Source organism: Eufriesea mexicana, unplaced genomic scaffold (genome assembly GCF_001483705.2).
Source record: "Eufriesea mexicana isolate 0111107269 unplaced genomic scaffold, ASM148370v2 scaffold106, whole genome shotgun sequence".
Taxonomy (NCBI): domain Eukaryota; kingdom Metazoa; phylum Arthropoda; class Insecta; order Hymenoptera; family Apidae; genus Eufriesea; species Eufriesea mexicana.
In genome coordinates, this window is record NW_016908282.1 from 545,963 (window position 1) to 567,891 (window position 21,929).

The 21,929-nt window shown below is 45.9% G+C and overlaps 2 protein-coding genes across 2 annotated transcripts in view; both read left to right on the forward strand.

Annotated features, from left to right (window-relative positions):
• The window catches only part of Msp300 (Muscle-specific protein 300 kDa), an 88,412-nt gene extending 83,191 nt beyond the window's left edge, over positions 1-5,221 (forward strand). The window contains 5 exon segments of the mRNA XM_017910494.1: positions 147-957; positions 1,256-1,414; positions 1,512-1,874; positions 2,571-2,681; positions 4,732-5,221. Of these exon segments, the coding sequence (XP_017765983.1) occupies positions 147-957; positions 1,256-1,414; positions 1,512-1,874; positions 2,571-2,681; positions 4,732-4,842 (1,555 nt within the window). The 3' untranslated portion in view covers positions 4,843-5,221.
• A 446-nt stretch (positions 5,222-5,667) lies between these two features.
• Positions 5,668-21,929, forward strand: part of LOC108555007 (titin-like) — a 66,234-nt gene continuing 49,972 nt past the window's right edge. Inside the window, 3 exon segments of the mRNA XM_017910481.1 lie at positions 5,668-12,489; positions 12,775-16,494; positions 16,604-21,817. Coding sequence (XP_017765970.1) covers positions 5,668-12,489; positions 12,775-16,494; positions 16,604-21,817 — 15,756 coding nt within the window.

The window sequence follows — 21,929 nt, forward strand, 5'->3', positions numbered from 1 at the left end:
GATACCCGAACCTAACGAACCGCGAATATTCGAGCGTCGGCATTGAAGGAACGCCAAGGCAAACGATCAGAAATATCATTCTTCCCCTCGAAACATCGTATAGCGAAGTTTGCGCGGCGAATGAAAGACATCGGTGCTCCTTGCAGGCTCATCGACTCCTTGCAGACGAAATCCAAGAAGGCGGACGAAGACTTGGAGGCGTTCGAAGGCACCGAGCGTGAGATCGAGCAGCTGAGGAAGCGTCTGAACGAGGCGCGCGATCGCGCCTCGAGCCTCTACGTATTCGGGCCGGATCAGGACGCGACCGAGGAGGAGCTTGACGAGCTTCGCTCGGCTGTCGAGCAGCTCCTCGACAGCGCGAAAAAGTTCTCAGGAAGCACTAAGGCGCGGTACCAAGCTAGCCAGCAGCTGGTCCCCAGCGATCTTGCTCAGCACCTCACGGCTCTTGAACTCTGCGCCGAAGCAACTGCACAGGCGATGGAGGAGAAACAGAGGGAACAGAAACGGGCCAGAACCGTCAGGTCGGATTACCTGACCGACCTCGACGAGGTTCAAGCGTGGATCAGACAGGCCGAGTTGAAGGTACAGGACAGGTCCATCGAACCTGTCCCTCTGAAGGAGCAGTTGAAGCAGGTGCAAGACGAGCTGGGCACGATCGGCGACAAGCTCGAACGACTAACGAGAAACGGCCGTACCATTGCGGAGAACACGAGAGACGAAACGGAGAAGCAGTTGATCGACAGCACCGTTCACAATGTCACCGAGCAGTTGAACCAAGTGAGGAATTGGCTGGACGAGAGGAAGCAAGTGCTGGCTGACACGATCGACGCATGGCAGAGATTCTTGACGTTGTACGAGGCCGTGAAGGCGTGGACCGAAGAGAAGAGACAGTTCCTAGTTGAGCCATTGAAGCTCAGCACCCTCGTGCAGGCTAGGCAGAGGCTGCACGAGTATTCGGTACGTGGGGAATAGACCAGCAGACCAACGACGATACCCTGTGCTCTCTGGGACCGAGTCAGAGGAACGTGACTTTCCAGACTTTGTTCGAATCTCGTTCTCCGTTAATCGTGAAATCGCGGCCCCGGGTTAGGCCGCTATTCCAGATCAGGTCGCTCTTGAATTCTATTTAGAGATACTTGGAAAACACGCGTTCCACTGTATTCGGTCGAGAGGTGGGAGTAAAATCGCGGCTCCTTGGTCCGTCTTCTCGTATCTAGCCTACTAATCCGTGTACCTGTTCCGCGTGCCTTTGCAGACAGCCGTAAAAAGCTGCAAACAGATCAACAAGAATCTCAGCGACATGGGTAAGGAGCTCGAGAGTATCGGTCAGGTGTGCAGCGTGGGCGACTTGCCCGAGAAACTGCTCGAAGCGGAGGAAGCTAAGGTGCAAGTAGAGGGTCAACTGTTGGAAAGGGTTGGTTTTCGATCTTTCGACGATTTCGTCAGATTTTCCAATCGTTTAGGGCTACAGACGTGCGTAAGATGAACACCGTTCGAAATATTCGTTTCAGAACGCGCTGCTGCAAGAGACTAGCGAGGAATGGGAGCAGTGCGAGCGAAAGATGAAGGAAGTGAAAACGTGGATCGAGAAAGCGAAACAGAGCCTCGAGTCGCCGCAGAACAAAAAGAAACCGTTGCGAGATCAGCACAGCATACGGGAGAAAATGCTGAGCGATATCGCGATACAGAAAACGAAAATCAGCATCTCGATGGAGAAGCTTCAGGTGCACTTCCGGTCCGGGATCGGTGGCGATAGTCGAATCGGGGAAACGGTTGACGAGCTGTTGGCCGAGCTAGACAGCCTCCACGGCAACGTGAAAGAACAGACCACGGCGTTAGAAGCTTGTTTAGCTCAGATTGATCAATATCAACAGGTCAGGTGGCTCCTGACATAGAGCTGTATTCTTTTGAAAAGAGATTGCTGATCCGGTTAAAACGCGAAAGTTTCTTTCGATGGAACTAGCATGGAATAACTCTCGCGAGACAATGGCGGGTGGCCTGGAGGGTCTGACGTCGCTTGATTCTCTCTTATTTCGCTTTTTTCACGAGCGATCGATTGGAAAAAGGGTGTCTAACGGTTGTACTGGAAGGGACGAAACGCATCCCTTGTTTTTCCTTTCGCTGCAAAGGTGCAATTGCATTTTACAGCCTCGTTGTCACGATTATGAAAAGCGTCTGGGCACTTTATCCACGTAGCGCCGTTGTTTATCGGTCTACGATGCGTCTCGCCTGCATTCTGTTCTACTTTGCATAAGTACGTGCATAATTATCGGCAAACTATCGTACTTTGCAGGTGTGCCACGTGCACTTCCCAGATCTGCGATTGCCCTTCGAGGGTGCATTCTTGAATCTCAGCGGCGTATTCGTTCTTTCGATCAACTGTTATGCTTCGTTATTCCACTTTGCAAGTGCATCGATGATCCTCGTACAGAAAAGTAGAGATCGCAGAGGAACGAGTCGCGCGTACCATTTACGAGGCCATCTCGATTGTTTTCATAGAAGTGAAAGGGATCAGCAATCCATTGGTTGATTTTCAGGGGAATACGGCTGACGTCTGCTTGTCGTTCTAGGAGATACAACAGATGAGGCAACAGATTATGCAGGTGGAGCAGCAACTGAGGACAGTGCTGAGCCCGACGTACCTGTCCACCGACAAGGAGAAGGCGTTGCAGGAGCAACAGGTAGGTTTGCCTTGATCCCACCTTTTTACCACCTGCACAATTGCGCTAAAGCAGCAAGTTGATTTTTGCATCTGCTCGATACCAACTGAAGACCACCACCAGGATATAATCGCGTATCTCGGTTTCCCCCTTCAACCGATCTGTAACATTCGTTCGAGTCGTACACGCTCGTGGTCGGGGGTAACTTCCCGCGGATGAACGCGAATTTCTCTGCCATCTGCTCTCGTCACACCATGCCTGCTCTCCGTAATTTCTCAAGTGACTAACAATTAACCGTCGATCGAGCCAAATTAATCCCTGACCGTGTCAGGTACGAGCGAAATTTTCGTTGGCAACGAAAGTGGCCAACGGAGATTCGTAACACGCTAATCAGAACTGGAAACATTTTGATGATCCACTGTTGGGAATTTCTATCCGGGAGACAGAGGTCGCCATTTTACCGTTATGATTTACGAATCAAGGTGTTTCCGTTGAAATCCATTTCTCCCGCCCTCGTTCTAACCTCTCTTTCATAAACGCTATCGCGTCGTTCTAATTATCCTCGTACCCTTTCCCAAGTTACGCTTAACGGTTTACCATTTCTATTTTAACGACGTCGTAATAACAGAAACGATAACGATCGCCGAGCACCTCTTACTTCTCTATCTCTCTCTGTCTTTCTCTCTTTTCCTCCTTCTTTCTGAATCTACTCTATCACGCTGCTTCCAAGATTGCGATAAAATAAAATTGATCTCGGATTCATCGAATTTGCGGAATAAACTCGATCGTTCGTTCGCGATCATGGCGATCGAACGATCGCGATCGCGGCCGCGCGAGCATGCTATTCGTCATGGTGGTACATCTGTTACGCGGTATTGGTTGGTATCATGCTCTTGACTAAGGTTTTTACCTCACCTGTTCTCTTTGTAACGAGAGATCAATCGATCATACATCACTGTTCACGCACGTCTCCGCGTCTACTCGACTGTCTCTCTTTATTCTCTCATCTCCGTGTATACATCACCGACTCTTAAATACACACCCATATATGTTGTTCCGTGATGGGGTTTACTTGATTTTGCTTGTTTTTTTCTTTTCTTTGTGTAAGTCACGTGTTCTATCTTAATTTTCTTGTTTCATTTCTCGCCGTCTCTCACTTGTCTATATAGTGTCTGTACAAATGCGTGTTACGAGTACGCAGTTCCGTGTCTCCCGCAGCTGGCGCCGCCTGGCGTCGCGTCTCTGTACTAGCGACGAACGAGTACGAAGAGACGACGAAGATCGCAGTAGTCGCACGAATATCGTTGTCGCAATTTATCGCATCGCGTGTGAAAAATCGAACGAGTCGTTTCGTTCGACACACACACGCGTACACACACGAGAGAGAATTCTGTCATCTCCGTACATCGCAGGCTTTCTCGTGTCCGTGCTCGCGAGGTAGCTCGAGGTAATCGTCCGAATGGCGAAAACGTCGGAAGCGATCGCGACGATCGAACGCGGAACCGGAAGATACGCAAGAAAATCAAGTGACCTCCACGTCGCGCGTCGAGACTCGTGAGAACTGAGCACGAGTGAACGCTCCGAAAGACTATTCGATTTACCTGAATAATTTCTCTCACAGTTCGTTTCTTTCGCATCTGACATTCTTTTATTTTTCTCTTTCTTTCTCACTTAACTTCACGTTGTGTTCTTTTACTTTAACTCGTCTTTAATCCATCGCACCGGCTATTTGATTTACGAAATTTTGTTTGCTGTACCCGTTCCCGCCTTTCCTTTGAAAAAAAAAAAAAACCAAAAAATACGAACCCCCCCTCCGATTCACCAAAAAATACCACCCACACTCGCCTTCTTTCTTCGTCTCGATCGTCGTTTCTGCTTCGCCATCGTCGTCTTCCGGTTCTCCTCCTCTTTCCCCCTCTCGTTCTCCGGCCCTGAATTTATTTGGTTTCTCGGATCTCTGTCTCTCTCCTCCCTCGATCGAAATTTCGTTCACGATCTTGGTCCATCTCGCTCGATCGCTCGGCGCGTTGTTATTCCCTCTGCCGACTCGCTTTGCCGGTCGCTCGATCAGATCTGTCGCGAGAAGATCAAGTCGTTGCAGAGCAAAATCCAGGCGCGTACAGAGAGGTCGAAGATCCTCGTGCAACGCGGCCGGCCAGACCCGGAACCGTTGGATCCGTGACCGGTCTAGTCGGTCAGAGACGATCGAGTTCGTCGCACGACTCTGCGCGATTCTACGTGGTCACGTTGTGGCAACCATAGTGTCGTTCCTCGCGTTCGTTTCTTTTCTCACCCGGTGCAGTTCCGTGCGTTCCATCCGAGGCGAGGTGGACGCCGATGGGCGGCAAAATGGCGGAGGATTCGACCGGCACGGGGAATCCCTCGGCCGTCTGTCCGTTATCGACGTTCGTCCTCGTCCGCGAATGGAGACCGACCGATTTTTAATACCTCAGGATCTTTTTTAGAGAACTTTATAAATGTATGTATGTACACGTATATTGTCTATATTATGCTATATCGAGAGAACATTTTCCTAAACGTGTTGTGCGTCCAGGCATAGAGAGCAGACTTGCGTTCGTATTAAAAGAAAAACAATGAAAAAAAAAAAAAGTATATATATATATAGAGAGAGAACCAACAGTATACTGTCTTAAAACGAAAGAATAAAGAGCCCTCTTTGTTGCAAAAGAACGTGTGTTTCTTCGCGAGCCACACCATCGCCGATCATAATCAGGCATACATACGCATATACTAAAAACTCTCCGACGGAATAGAATTCTTCCGACGCCCTTAGACGCCCCTGACCACAACCACCCGATTCCCCGTTTCCACCCGAGTTAACGTCTCTTATACATATCTTTCTTTTTTTCTCTCACCCTGAACCACAAAACAAACAAACAAAACAAAACACAAAAGAAAACTCCCAGAAAAAATTGACGTATGTGTATTCCATTGTTGTGCCTTGGCTGTTCCTCCGTGGCGGATAACGCAGAGCCTGCAGCAAAGGATGGACGATTGGAGGCAGCGCGTGAAGACAGTGCTGGATGAAATATACGCCGTGGACCCGTACTATGTACAGAGCAACGAGACTAGGCTCGTCAATCAGGTCTCGTACGCGGACATCGCCGCAGGTCGCACCAGTCCGAGCTCGAGGGGTTCCAGCCCGTTTAGAAACCCCCGCGACGAGGCTGTGCCCACGCCTCTGTCCATTCAGGTGCTCAGACCCACCGCGCAATTCTCCAGACCCGCGGAAGCGCCGAAACCTGTCGTCGAACCGGTTCGCGATGACACTCCGCCGAACACGAGAGCGGAAACTGGCAGAGTGGAAGCTAGCAGAGTGGAGTCTGCCAGAGTGGAAGCTGGCAAAGTGGAATCTGGCAGAGCGGAAGCTACCAGAGTGGAAAGTGGCAGAGTGGAAGCTGCCAGAGTGGAAGCTATCAGAGTGGAAAGTGGCAGAGTAGAAGCTGCCAGAGTGGAAAGTGGCAGAGTGGAGACTGGTAGATTGGATACTGGTAGAACGGAAATTGGCAGAGTGGAGACCGGTAGATTGGATACTGGTAGAACGGAAATTGGCAGAGTGGAGACCGGTAGATTGGATACTGGTAGAACGGAAATTGGCAGAGCGGAAGTTGGCAGAGCAGAAACTAGCAAAGTAGAGAGAAGCAAAGATGATCAAAATAGGATCGAAGAGCAGATCGAACAGAAGGAGCCAGAGCCTAGAGTGGAGGCTAGGAGACACGTGTCCAAGGTGGATTCCGTGGACTCCAGACTGAGGACTCAGTCGAGAAGGGCTGCTTCCGTTAGGAAGGATATCGCGGAGTCAGTCGGAGACTCCTCGGAGAGAAACTCGTCTGTGGAGGGTGAGAGTGGAGTGTCGGATGTTCACAGGTCGCTGGAACACAGAAGGGAACCGCTGGTTCTTAAGAACACGCTGGCTCCCAAGGTGGAGAGGAGAGGGAGATCGGCTAGCCCTATATGGGCGCCAGGTTCCACTTCCTACGCGGATATTCTTCGCGGAAACAGACAGAATTCTCGCAGTCCTTCGGTGGAGACTGGCAAAGGGGCTCACATGGTGGGTAGAGAGATCAGGGAGACAGTGGTCGAGGAGTCCTCGGCTGAGACGACTCAGTCGGACAAGCTAGACTTCAGTGTACCTAGAGTGGAAGTGGAGGAGCAGGCAGAAGCACAGGAAGCTTCCGTGGAAGAACCGAGTAAAGAACTGGAAAGCAAAGCAGAGGACTATCAACAGCCTGCTGCAGAGGTTGCGCCCGAAGTCGAGTCCCAAGTCGTGTCTCCCATCGTGGAAACGCCAGAGAAGACGCCCGAAACTCAGACCAGCTGGGCAGACGAGAACATGGAAGATTACGTTCTGATGAACGAGAAGAATTACGATAAAGTCTCGAGGCAACCGCAGCAGGTTCCAGAGGTCTACAATTACATACACCCGCCTATTCCCGAGCTGGTGGGATTCATTGGGTCCCAAATCGCGTACCCAGTGGGCTCCTACGTCTACATGCCTGCTGCGCCGCCTCAGCAGATAGCTCTACCTCATTACCCGGACAGTCAGATAACGTTTCCCACGGAACAATTCGTGACACAGCCTAATTACATCCCTGAACCAGAGATCTATCAGCAGAGTCAGCTGCAGAAGCCATCGCAGAGGCACTCGCATCAGTCGAAATTCAAGACCCCGCCAAAGAACGCGCCAGTGGTTGTACAGAACGTCGAAGAGAAATGCTTGCCCAACAGAGCTGCTCTGCCTGCCGACGTCCAGACCACTGTTCAGACTACTGTTCAGTCCAATGTTCAACCTGCTGTTCAACCCGCTGTTCAGTCTCCTGTTCAACCAGTGGAAGTTACCGAACCAGACAAACCAGTGGAACAGGAACAGACCATGCAACAACCTGCCCAACAGCCCATTCAACAGCCCACTCAACAATCTGTCGAACAACCTACTCAACAACCTACTCAACAACCTATTCAACAACCCATACAGCAACCTGTACAACAACCTGTACAACAATCCATACAGCAGACTCCATCGAGCTCAGAGAGCACCCCGGTTAAGCAAAAGAGCGGTACATCCAGCGAGAGCAAGGCGTTCTCCTATGCTCAGATCCTGTCCCAGGGTCTAACTGCCAAGCCGATAACGACTGTCAGTAGCTATACCCCAACGACGACGACGTTAACCTCGAAAGAGGTGAAAGAACGATCCTATTCACCGGTGAACTCGACCACGTCCTCCGTCCACGAAACGAGTCCATCTCAAGAAACGAGACAGACCCGAGAGTCGTCGATTGGTAAACAGGAAAGCGCGTGGGACATGTCTAAGAAGAGGGAGGCCAGGAAAACTCACCAGGATGCGCCGAAATCGAGGATTCCGGAGAAGAGAGCTCGTAGATCGGAGCAGCCCAGAGATAGACATCAGAAGGAGAAGTTCAGAGTCAACGCGGATCAGCAGAGACCAATATTCGAGACCAAGGACGAAATCGCCATAGAAGAGACAGTTCTTCCCAAGATGCCTCAGAAGAGCAACGAGGCTGAGACTCGAAAGGAAAAGGCGGAACCAGAGAAGGTAGCCGAGGTCGAGAAGCCGAAGAGAGCTGAGACTCAGAAGCAAGAGGAGAGAGAGGTCGACGAGGGAAGAGAGGCTGAGGTCGTGCAGAGAAGCAGCTCTCAAGAGAAGAAACGAAAGGGAAAGAAGAAGAAGGTCGAGAAGACGATGGACGACGAGATAGACAAGGCTCTGAAGGAGATCGAGGACATGGACAAGCAGAAAAAGAGGGACAAGTCCAAGGAACAGGCTAAGATCAGAAACGTGGCTCAACCAACGCCAGAGAAGACGAAGGAAGAGAGCGAGAGGAGAAACGTGAGACCCGGTGAAAGAGAGAAGCAAGGCAAGTCTAAGCTGGAGAAGGTTAGAGACGACTCCGAGGCTTCCGTGACTCGTCAGAACGCGAGAGAACAGAGCAAAGACGAGAAGGACTCCGAGAGGAAGAAGGACGACACCAAGAAAGAGAAGGAGAAAGAAACAAAGACTGATTCTCGCAAGATCGAGCAAGAGAAAGCGTCTGAAAGCAAGCTCGATTCCTCCAGTGAAACGAAGAAGCTCGATGCGAAGGAGGATAAGCCTCAGAAGGAACCTGCCTCGAGGAAGAAACACAAGGGCAAGGAGCAGTCTGGCGTAGCTAAAGAGAAAGCTGCCAGGGACAACGCGAAACCACCGAAGATTGAACACGAAGCTGAGCAAATTAAAAAGCCCCTCGAGGACAAACCTGAAATTCAAACAGAGAAGATCGTTAAACCCGTGACAGTGAAAGCCGTTGAAAATGTAGAGCACTCTAAGGAGCCAATAAGGTCGGAGAAAACACCCGAAGATAAACCAGTCTTAACGGAATCGAAAGACAAATCCCGAAGCGAGTCGAAGGAAAAAGACTCGAGATCAAAGGAGCACGAAAAATCGAAAAAGGGAAGGAAGCAAAGACAAGAGAACGTACCAGAAAGACTAGATACTGTAAAAGACCAGAAGCCTAGGAAACAGAGTCAACAGAGAGAGGAGAAAAAGGTAGATCAATCGAAGCAGAAGAAACCTGACGATAGATCAGAGGCAATGAAAAATACAAAATTAGACGAGAAAGAAGAGATTAAAACTGAGACCGATGCAAGACCATCTAAAGATAGCAAAGATAGAATTAAAACGAGTGGCAAAGAAAAAGGGAAGAAGGAGGAAATGAAGGAATATAAGAAGGAAGACGCGAAACCGGAAGTGCCACAGAAACTGGACATCGAGGAGGAGCAGAAGGCTGTAATCAGCGCGCTAGATCGCGCGATAGAGTCCGCGATGGAGACCAGCGAAGTCGCGAAATTCGTAGAAAATATATCCACGAAGTCGAACACGTTGGAGGAAAGTACAACGAAAGAAGAAGCGAGAGATAAACGCGAGAGAAGGCAGGATAAATCCGTGGAGAAGAAAGTGGTCGACGGCGCAGATTCGAGGAAAGATTCTGCGCCGAGAGAGGAGAAGAGGAGAGCAGCTGAGTCGGAGAAACAGACGAGGAAAGGTGGAAAGAAGTCTAAAAAAGAAGCGGATGCCAGACAACAGACGTCTGAAATAACAGAAGCTTCCAAGAAAGAAGACAAGAGGCCTGTCGATGAATCAGTTGTTAGGAAAGAATCGGTAAATAGCGAGAAGGCTGTTGTGGAAGAACCGAGGCAGGAATACTCGAAATCCGAACCTGTCGTGTCAACTACGCTGCAGTCGGAGAAGAAAAAGCGCAAGAAGTCTAAATCCCCGAAGAAAGAGCGGAAAGAAGAAAGTTTGAAACCAGCAATGCCAATGGAAGAGAAAGAGAAACCGGAGAAGGAAGAAATAATTGAACAAGAAGTAACGATTAAATCGGAAGAAAAGGTTGACACGATTGACAGAGCCGGACAAATAATGTTGGAAGAAACGAAACAAGTAATTACCGAGATTAAGGAAGAAATCAGTGTACTGCAAACTGAAGAAAAGGAAGAAGAGAATATCATCCTTAACGTAGCAGACAAACCTGAAGCTCATCCTGATACAGAAAATATATCAGAAAATATATCCGAACTGACAATCAAAAAATCTACAGAAAGCGTCGAAATATCCACAGACACGGGCAAAGAAGAGATTCCAGAAGAGTGGAAAGTCTCCGAAAAGGTTGAGACCACTGACGCGAAGAAGGATACAGAATCTTCTCTTCCTGCAGCTCCCCTAAAGACCGAGACCCAAGATCCCGAGGTCCAAGAACCAGAGCCAAAGGTCGAAGCTGCAGAGACACCGTCCAAGTCGAAGAAAGCCAGCAAATCGAAGGAAAAGATACCACCGTTCACCACAGTAGAGTCCAAGCAAGAGTCTAAACCCGGTCAAACGAACACACCGAAGTCTGACAAGAAGAAGAAGAAGAAACAAGAGTCGAAAGACAAAGGCACAGTAGGAGCTGCACAGACAGGACCAAAGACACTCACCGAAAAACCCGACACTGACACGAAACCAATGAAAGAACCAGCTAAAACCGAGACAGTTAAGGTGGAAGCTGGACAATCCGCCGAACCAAAAGAACCGCCATTAATACCTGAAACTCCATTAACAGAGCCTGAAAAAGATTCCACTAAACCACCCGAAGGAACCCAAACACCCGACGAATCGTTAGCTCCGTCACAGGGCCTGCTCGAACGACCGAGCACAGAGGAAGACGTGTCAAAGAGTGAAGAAGTGTTAAACGTTTCTGACACGGGTTCGCCGATCGAAGCGCCACCTTCGACGGCAGCAGGCAAAGCGTTGATAATCGAAAAGACGGTGACCACGGTGACTACCACCACCAGCATGCCCGGGTTTGTCCAAGTGAAGCCACCGAACGTGACATCTACGAAATCCGTAGAGATCTTAGAAAGCATCCCCATACCCAAGATCGTAGGCTCCAAACCCACCGAACTAATCACCCTGCGTCCTGAAACGGTAGAGGCTAGCCTGACCACCAGATATGCTAGGGTAGCGGACGATTCGAGCATCGGTGTCCCCTCGAGAGCGTTGTTAGAGACTTTAGCCGAGTGTAGGCAGCCGAATTCGGATTACGCGGTGTATATCGAGGGTCTCGGTGAGCACGATGAGCCGGTTCTCTTTGGTAGCGTTCAGGATAGGAAGAGAGGTCGCGCCGGGACTCCCTCGTCGGCGAGAGCTGTAGGAAACGTGAAAGACGAATGCGAGATGGGAATGTTAGAGAAGGCGAAGGGAGAAAAGGTTTCGCAGGGTAAATTGGACAAAGTGGAAGGTAAGGTCGAGGAGAGTAGGATCACGTCTAGAGAGGAAGTCGATGGTTCGCAGGAAGTTAAGGTTCAGGGAGATAAAGATGCGAATGGGTTAGTGGGAGAAAGTAAAGTCGCGGATAATAGGCAAGCGCCGAGTGAAAGAGAAGTGGAAGAGTGGTCTGCCATTCTTAGACAGGGAGAGGAGAGGAGAGTGGTACAGCTGCTGGAAATTGAGAGCGAAGCAATTCCAGTTGAAGAAAAGGTAATTGATTTTGAAAAGCAAGTTTCTGGTAAGGTTGAGGATTCGAAGGTTGATGTTAGAGAAGCTGAAATTGAAACAAATCTAGGGGTAGTGAAGGTAGCTGACTCTGAAGAGAAATTAGACATTTCTGCTAAAGTTGAGAATATTAAACTAGAAATTAAAGAAGTTGACAGTAAAATACCATCAGTTGAAGGAAAAACGCCTGCCTCTGAAGAACAGTTAGATATTCCTGCTAAAGTTGAAGACTTCAAACTGGGAATCAAAGAAGTTGACAGTAAAACACCATCAGTTGAAGAAAAGACACCTGTCTCTGAAGAACAATTAAATATTCCTGCTAAAGTTGAAGATTTCAAACTAGAAATCAAAGAAGTTGACAGTCAAACACCTTTGGTTGAAGAAAAATTAGATATTCCTGCTAAAGTTGAAGATTTTAAACTAGAAATCGAAGAAGTTGACAGTCAAACACCTTTGGTTGAAGAAAAATTAGATATTCCTGCTATAGTTGAAGACTTTAAACTAGAAATCAAAGAAGTTGACAGTCAAACACCTTTGGTTGAAGGAAAATTAGATATTCCTGCTAAAGTTGAAGATTTTAAACTAGAAATCGAAGAAGTTGACAGTCAAACACCTTTGGTTGAAGAAAAATTAGATATTCCTGCTAAAGTTGAAGATTTTAAACTAGAAATCAAAGAAGTTGACAGTCAAACACCTTTGGTTGAAGAAAAATTAGATATTCCTATTAAAGTTGAAGATTTTAAACTAGAAATCAAAGAAGTTGACAGTCAAACACGTTTGGTTGAAGAAAAATTAGATATTCCTATTAAAGTTGAAGATTTCAAACTAGAAATCAAAGAAGTTGACAGTCAAACACCTTTGGTAGAAGAAAAGACACCTGTCTCTGAAGCAAAATTAAATATTCCTATTAAAGTTGAAGATTCTAAACTAGTAACCAAAGAAGTTGATAGTAAAACACCTTTGGTTGAAGAAAAGACACCTGTCTCTGAAGAACAAGTTAGTGTTCCTGTTAAGGTTGAAGATTCCAAACTAGAAATAAAAGAAGTTGAAAGTGAACCACCTTTGGTTGAAGAAAAGACCTCTGTCTCTGAAAAACAAGCAACAATTCCTGTTACAGTTGAAGATTCTCAGCCAGAAGTGAAAGAAATTGAAAGTAAAGGAGTTCTGGTTGAAGAAAAGACACCTGTCTCTGAGAAACAAGAAGTTCCTGTTACAGTTGAAGAGTCCCAATCAAAAGTTGAAAGTATCGCAACTCTGGTTGAAGAAACGGTAGTATCAACCTCTGAAAGACAAGAAGAAGTTCCTGTTCCAGTTGAAGCAACTAAACTGGAAACGAAAGAAGTTGAAAATGTTACAACTCTGACTGAAGAAAAGACGCCTGTCTCTGAGAAACCAGAAGACGTTCCTATTTCAGTAGAAGAATCTAAACCAGAGACGAAAGAAGTTGAAACTAAACCACCTGTGATGGAAGAAAAGATAGATGACTCTGCGAAAGAAACAAATGTTCCTGTTAAAGTGGAAAAGTCTAAGTCAAAATCGAAGAAAGTCGAAGATAAAGCAGCCCTGGTTGAAGAAAGTGTAACTAACTCTGAAAGTGAAATAAATGTTCCTGCTAAAGTTGAAGATTCTAAGTCAAAAGCTAAAGATGTGATTTCGTATTACAGAGACTTGATTCAACCCTATTGGGTGAATCGTCGTGCTTACTTGGAGGCTGAAGTGAACTTCCACCGTCGTTTCAAGATAGTGAAAGTGGTGGAAGAGAACGTAGTCGTTTCCACGCCTGCAAGGCCGGAGAGTATGGAAAGAATTGTGAAAGAATCGATTATGAAGGAAACAAAAGAAAGAGAAGTGAACCCGAAAGAAAGAATCGTTGAAGAATCGGTCATGGAAGAACGAAAAGAGGAAGAAAAGAAACCAGAAGAAAGAAGTGTCGAAGAACCGGCTATAAAGGACTCTAAAGAAGAAGAAAAGAAACTAGAACAAATAATTATTGAAGAACCGATTATGAAGGGACCTAAAGAAGAAGAAGCGAACCCGAAAGAAATAATTCTTGAAGAACCAATTGTGAAAGAGCCTAAAGAAGAAGAAGTGAACCCGAAAGAAATAATTCTTTTAGAATTAATTATGAAAGAGCCTAAAGAAGAAGAAAAGAAGCTAGAAGAAACAATTGTTGAAGATTCTGCCATAAAGGAGACTAAAGCAGAAAAGAAGAAACCGGAAGAAGTAACGCTATCTGAATCCGAACGCAGGAAGCTTGCACTTCTGAACGAAACTTTGAAGTATCCTATTACGAGGTTCTACGACTTCGAAACTGAATGGGTGAAGTCTAAGCAGCTTAAACAGAAAGAAATTACACCTGTTCCTCTGGAAGAACTTAAACCGACAAGTGTCGAAGCTGTAAAGGAAACGGAACAAATTTGCGTAGAGGAAAGATTACCAACGAGCTTGGAAGAAGTTAAACCAGCTTTGGAAAGTAGTATCGAAGAAGACACTGTAAAATCCATTGCAGGAGTCGCCACTGAAATTAATTCGACGGAGATTTTGATTCAAACCGCAGCCCTTATCGAAGACGTGAATAGGCAGCTTAATACGATAAAGAAAGAGAGGGCGGAACAAAATATGATGGCGGAAAATGTGGGAGAAAAGAAAGAGGAGAAGAAGCTTGAAAGTAAGAAAACGGAAGAACAAGTATCGAATAAAAAATCGAAAATGGAAAAATCGAAGAAGGAAAAGCAGTCGAAAGCTGAGAAGGCTAAGGCTAAGAAGGAAAAAGCTAAGGAGATTCTTGAGATTTCTGAAAAAGGAACTGAGAAGATAGAGAAGGAAGTTGCACCAAAAGAAACATTGATACAACCTAAAGTCGAAGAGAAACCTAAGCTCGAAGAAGTAAAAGAACCTAAAGTCGAAGAAGAAGTAAAATCTGAGATTCAGAAAGAAGCAAAACTTGAAGTCGAAGAAGTAATACAACCTAGAGTCGAAGAAGTAATACAACCTAAAGTCGAAGAAGAAATACAACCTAAAGTTGAAGAAATAGTAGAACCTAAAATAGAGGAAGAAATACAGCAGAAAATCGAAGAAATAATACAACCTAAAGTCGAAGAAGAAATACAACCTAAAGCTGAAGAAACGATAGAGTGTAAAATTAAAGAAGAAATAAAGGTTGAAATTGAAGAGACGAAACCTGAAGTCGAAGAAGCAATAGAATCCAAAGTCGAAGAAACAACAGAATCAAAAGTGGAGGAAGTTGTACACCCTGAAATGAAAGAAGAAATAAAATCTAAAGTCGAAGAAGAAGTAAAACCTAAGCTCGAAAAAGGAGTAAAACCTAAAGCCACGGAAAAAGCAAAGTCTAAACCTGGAAAAGAGGCGAAATCTAAAGTCGAAAAAGAAACGAAGCCTAAACTCAAAGAAGAAGCGGAGCCTAAGATCAAAGAAGAAATAAAACCTGAAGTCGAGGAAGAAACGAAGGCTGAAATCCAATCTCCAGAATCAGAAAAACCAGCAGAGATAACCAAGTTTGGCAAAGGCAAGAAGAAACAACCCAGACAAGAGGAAACGAAAGAAAAATCTACTTCAGACAGTCTACTTCAGGTTTTGCCTGAACAAAAACCTGCTTCCGAGAAGAAGAAAGTCTCGAAAGAATCAAAGAAAAAGGAGGATCTCAAAGAAACAAGCAGAAAGAAACAATCAAGCGCAAACGAGATCGTGGAACTCTTGTCTCAAGAATCTCTCACTATCACAGACGAAACAGAGAAATTAATAAATGGTAAATTACCCGAGGAAATATTCGAGGAAAAAGAAGCCGAAATTATAGACTTCCACGCGATTCAATCTCCGATGAAAGAAGCAAACGATAAACCTGCCGAGAAGCCCACGAAAGAAGAAGCAAAGAGTCCAACGAAATCAGGGAAACAGAAACAGTGGAAGGAAAAACTCGAGACCAAAACAAAATCTACGCCAGAGCAGGAACCAACGAAACAAGAAAAGGATAAACAAGAAATCGGTTCTCCAGACTCAAAGAAGAAACGTGACAAGAAACTGAAGAAAATGAACGAAGCGACAGCCTCGGCTCTCCAAGAAACTACGATCGAGGTTGCTCCAGAGGACGACAAAGCGGAAGAAACTCAGCCAGAAGTTAAAGAAATACCCAAAGAAGATATCCAACCATCCGTGGGTCCCAAATCGTGGGCCTCCGTTGTGGGCATGAAAGGAACCACCGAACCAACCAATCTCCCAGCAGAAAACTCGCAAACCACGAAATTAACTCCTCAAGAACCAGCGATGGAATCACCAAAATCAGAGAAAATCGAGCAAACGATGGAACCCGTGTCTGAGAAACCACAGAGTCCATCGGCACAACAGAAGCCGACGAAACAGCAGAAGAAGAAAGATGCTAAGCAAGAGAAGACTAATATGGAAACCAAGGTGTCTTCCATTGACGTAGAAACCACTGACAAAGAATCTCCGAAGACAATCATTTCCGAGGAACTGAAGAAAATTGAAGAATCCCCAGAGGCTGGCAAGGAGTCGAACAAATCGTACGTTCAGGTGGCAGCCTCTAAACGAACATCTCCGCAATTGAATCAGGAAGAGACAGTAATCCTCAAACCAATTCCTCTAGTTGCTGACGTCAACTTAGACAAAGTGATCGAAGATAAAGAGATTGCAGAAGAAAAAGCGTTAGAGATCACGGGAGCTTCGAAAATTGAAGAAGAAATACCAAAGTCTGAAGAAACAACGGATAAGAAGCCCGATGAAGAGAGTCTGGATAAAGACATGCTCAAACTAGAACCGGTGTCATAAAGCTTCGAAAATTGAAGAAGAAATACCAAAGTCTGAAGAAACGACGGATAAGAAGCCCGATGAAGAGAGTCTGGATAAAGACATGCTCAAACTAGAACCGGTGTCATGGGTGGAAGAGATCGAGAACGAAGCAGTGGTGGAAGAAATCTCTTCTGCATTTGCTAGTCCGCTAGTGACGGAGCCAGGGACTCCTCAGAAGGCGTCCAAGGACTCGTGGGCTGCCATAGTCGGCAAGGGTGTCGAGCAGATGGAAGCATCGCCAACGAACGAGAAGGTCTCTGCGAAGAAAGAACAACCCATTGAGCAGCATCCTCAAGTGCAGATCTACGTGGAGGAAACTCCAGAACCGGTGCCTATCGAGGAGGTGGTTCAGATAGACGAGCAAGGCTTCATAGAGTTCGTGAACAAGAAGGAACTGCGATCCAGGCGATCCAGATCGCGCTCCAGAAGCGTCAGACGGGACGAGTCCTCGAAGCAGTCGAGTGACAAGCCTGTGAATCCCGAAGAAATCCTGGCGGAGGAGCAGAAGAAGGAAAGCGCGCAGAAAGTAGACGAGCAGAGGAAGAAGGAGACAGGAAAAGGAAAGGAAGAAAAGTCTAAGAAAGAGAAACGCAAGGAGAAAGCTCAGAAGGAAAAGGGTAAAACGAAGACAGGTGAAGTTGAGGAAGCAGCGGATGTGAAGGAAGTTGAAGAAGAGACGGTGGAACAGGTGGCTGAACAGAAGACGCAGAAACAGGCAGAGAAGAAAGACAAGGGCAAAGGTAAATCGAAGATGAAGGAAGTTGGTACAGTCGAGACTAAAGAAGCATCACTTCCTGATGAGAAAGTGGAAGAGAAGTTAGAGGAAAAGGTGAAAGAAGAGAAAGAAGAAACACTAGTTGTTAAGCCTGAGACTTTAGAAGAAAATAAAATAATGCAGACAGATAGAAAGAATCCTAAGACAATGAAAGATGAAACAAAGGAACAATCTGCGAGTGGTTCGAGGAAGAATAAGAAGTCGAAGAAAGGAAAAGCGGAGAAAGAACAGCCTAAGGAAGAAACTGAAACCAAGATGGATGCCACTCTAACTTCGGAACTGGAAGAGCAACCGATAGAAGAAATGACGACGAAACTAGAATCTATTGAAATCAAAGAAGTCGAGGAAGAAAAAGGAAGAGATACTAAATCTACCGAGTCTGAGGTTGCTATAAAACCTGTGCTCATTCAAGAGAAGAAACGTGAGAAATCAATGGAGAAACGCAAAAGGAAATCTAAGGAGAAGAAAGTAGATGTCGCACCGAGTCAGGTCACTGAAACGCCAGTAAGTGAGAAGAAAATGGCCGAACCTGAAATCAAAGAAGAGATACAAACGGATAAAGTAAAAGAAGAATTATCAAGTGTAACAGATGATACTGTCTGTACTATAGTGAATATCAGTGAAGAGAAGAAAGAAGAGATAATAACAGTAAGTGAGAAAGAAGAAGCACCTGTGTCTCCGCAAACACCTGTCGAAGAAACGATTTTGGAAAGCAAGCCAGAAGAAACAGACAGTGAAGAAAAAGGAAAATCGAAGCTTTTGAAGAAAGAAAAACGAAAGCAGAAGAAGAGAGAAAAGTCAGCTGCACGAACAGCCACTGAAGAACGAGAGAAATTGAAAGACGAGAAACCGGAAGCGATGTCTTCTGAGAAGAAGGAAGAAATAGATACAACAGTCACAACCCCGGAAGAAATAAAGTCAATAGAACCTACAGAGACCATCACGTCTGATGAAATTAAACAGCAAATAAAAGTCGGTGAAAAATCCAAAGAAATTGAAGAATTGAACGTAACTATTTCTGAAGTGACTGAAGAAATTAAGCTTGCATCAGAAACTGTGCCTGAAGCAGCAGTACTCAAGGAAGAGATAAAACCAAGCGAAGATAAAATCGAAATGACTACCGAAAGTGCAAAAGAAGCTGAAAAATTGAACCTAATCAGTTCTGAAGTAATTACCGAGATAAAACTTGCTCCGGAGACTGTACTTAAAGCAGCAACTAAGAAAGAAATGAAACCGAAGGAGAAGAAAGTCGAGGTGACTACTGAGAGTACGAAGGAAGCTGAAAAATTGGTTGCAATCGGTCCCGAAGCAGTTACCGATGAAATAAAACTTGCTCCAGAGATTGTACTCCGAAGAGAGAGCGAAGAGAGAGCCAAGTTACCGGAAACGACTGAAGAAAAGGAAGAAATCCTGACAGAAACGAAAACTATTGCTGAAGAAATAGCAGAAACACCTAAGGTACTACCACCTAAGAAGACAAAAGATGTTAAACAGAAAGAACCAACGGCAGCTTCCAAAGAAAAATCAAAACGCAAGGGCAAACAGGCAAAGGAAGCTAAACGCGAAGAGCAAGAAGCAGCAACTAAATCTGCAGCTGAAGAGTTGCAATTAAAGGTTGAGAAAGACTTTGAAATATTAAGCAAAGATTCTTCTACTGAAGTTGCGAAAGATAAGGTCGACCAAGTGAAAGATTCGAAGATAGAAGACGAAGAAAAGTTAGAAGGAGACAGGGAGTTTAAAAAGTTAGAGGTTGCTGAAGATCTGGTGACTGAAGATATTAAGAAGGATGAGAAGGAAGCTAAGGACACGACAGAGCGGACAGCTATTCTCGTGGAACAAGTCGTCAAAGAGGAAAAATCAGAACAGGTACCTACCGAAGATAAAGAAAACGTTGATGCTGAGAAAATTGAAGAAATTTGGAAACCTGAGCTTGCAGAAAAGGAATTTACGAGAGATGGAAAATCTAAACAGAAGAAGACCAAAGACAAACGACAGAAAGATACAACAGGGCAAGAAATTATTCTTAAGGAACAGGTAGAAGAAAAGGTAGAGCAGGTACCTGCGAAAGATGAAGAAGAGCTCGATAGTCCGGAGATAACCGAAGAAGTGCCGAAAGCTCATCTTGCGGGGAAGAAAGTTGAGAAAGAAGAAAAATCAAAGGCGAAGAAATCTAAAGATAAACGACAGAAGGATACAACGAAGCAGGAAGCTGTACTTAAAGAACAGGTAGAAGAAAAGGTAGAGCAGGTACCTGCGAAAGATGAAGAAGAGCTCGATAGTCCGGAGATAACCGAAGAAGTGCCGAAAGCTCATCTTGCGGGGAAGAAAGTTGAGAAAGAAGAAAAATCAAAGGCGAAGAAATCTAAAGATAAACGACAGAAGGATACAACGAAGCAGGAAGCTGTACTTAAAGAACAGGTTACCATAGAAGAAAAAGCGGATCAGACTAAAGAGCAAGAAGAAAAGATCGATAGTTCACAGAAGACTATAGAAGATTCGAAAGCTCATTCTGCTGAAAGGAAGGTTCCGAAAGAAGAAAAATCTGAAGCGAAGAAGTCTAAAGACAAACGACAAGATGTAGTACAGCAGGAAATTGTTTCTAAAGAAGAAACTGTCACGGAAGAGAAGACGGAGCAACAACCTAGTAGAGATGAAGGAAGGGTAGAAGATTCCGTAGAAAAGGAAGTCACGAAAGAAGAGAAACCTGAAATAAAGGAAACTAAGGACAAAATGGAAGACATGACAATGCAGGAAGCTGTTCTTGCAGAGCAGATTGTTGCAGAAGAAAAACCAGAAGAGAAGCTAGAAGAAGCTTCTATCAAAGACCAAGAGACAATCGATGTTACACAGAAGACTGAAGAAAGTCCAATACCTCCTGTCACAGAAAATATTGAAGAAAATCCCAAAGCCCTTTCTACAGAAGAAGAAGAAATCACGAAAGAAGAAAAACCGAAAATGGAGGAAACTAATAAAGAGCAAATTGTTGCAGAAGTAAGGCCAGAAGAAAAGTCAGAAGAAAAGCCAGAAGAAACTTCTATGAAAGATCAAGAGACAGTCGATAGTCCACAGAGGACTGAAGAAAGTCCAATACCTCCTGTCGCAGAAAAGGCTGAAGAAATACCAAAAGCCCTTTCTGCGGAAGAAGAAGAAATCAAGAAAGAAGAAAAACCGAAAATGAAGAAAACTAAAGACCACCTGGAAGATATTCTTAAGAACGACGAGATGAAGATAACCGAGCTACTAGCTATGGAGGAACAAACGTTAGGCAGACCCTCTGAAGTCGAGAAAGACCTAATAATTCCGCTCGAAACAAAACTCGAAGAAACCATCAAACCTATCGTAGCGATTCCAAAGGACATACTAAAGGAACCCATGAAACTCGAGAAGGAGAAAGCAACAACGGAAGAAATCGAAGAGATACATCCAGAAATCGTGAAAGAACTGGAAAGCATAATCCAAGAACCCGACCAGGTGCCTATCGAAAGGCTGCTAGACGAAATCGAGTCCCCCATGACGCTAGACTCCATTCAGCAACTAGAAACCGAGGAAGAATTCGAGAAGTGTATATTAAGCGAGCCAGAGATAGAGACAGTAGATATCGTGATCGAACCAGCGAAACCCAAAGTACAGTTCTACATAGCCGACGAAATCCTAGTTCTGAGTCCCGAGAAGAAGAAACCCATACAGACCCCTCTGATCTTGAAAACCTTCTCGGAGCTCAGTAGGTCGAAATTCCTCTCTTTAGACAGCGGATTCTGGCCTGATAAGCACCCCTATCACGAAGCAGAGCGCTACCTATTCGAGAACCTAGCTAACTATCCTAGAGAGAAGCCGTCGGCTGGCTCGAAACGCGGTCCCAACGACCATGACGATTTCAACGGTGGTCGAGACGGTGGTAGCCTTAACGATCGCGGCGGCAACGGTGGCCCTTTGAACTCTTATTTCGTGGGTGGACCTCACACCGAGCGTCTGATCGCCGATCTCCCGGGTGGTATAGGTAGTTGGAGCGATTACAGTACTTACTTGTCGAGCGAGAACGAGCAGAGAACGGATCAGCAGACGGAGCTGGTCCGGGAAAAGATCGAGAACCCGGTGTTAGACTTAGCCCATCCTGTAGACCAACTCGTTTCCCAATTATCCTCCATCCATCTCGAGGACGACCAGTCCATCTCGAAATTCCAAGACCCGTCGTTGGAGTCTGTCCCGACGACATCGGACAACTTCGAGGAGAATAAGTCGCTGTCCGCTGTCGGGTCGCTCGTTTCCAGCGAGCCACCCTCGGAGTTAGGTCACGCGGAGGCGGTGAGCCCGGTCCAACCGGTTGAGTCCATCCGTTCCGATCCACGCGAACCATCCCCGACGCCAAGCATCCCTGACCACGACCCAGATCCCAAGGAACATTTAGGTAGAGAAAGAGGATCGATGCAGCGGCACACTCCAATCTTGGAGACGCAGAGAGAGACGGGGGTAGCTGAAGATGAGGCTGAAAAGAGGATACGTGGGATCAAGGTGCGATCACAACACAAGCTGCGCTCGATCTTTACCCAGTCGAGCTTCAACGAGTTCACTGTCCTTGTTATTGTTGTTGTTATTGTTTTACCGCGCGGTCTCGCGCCTATGC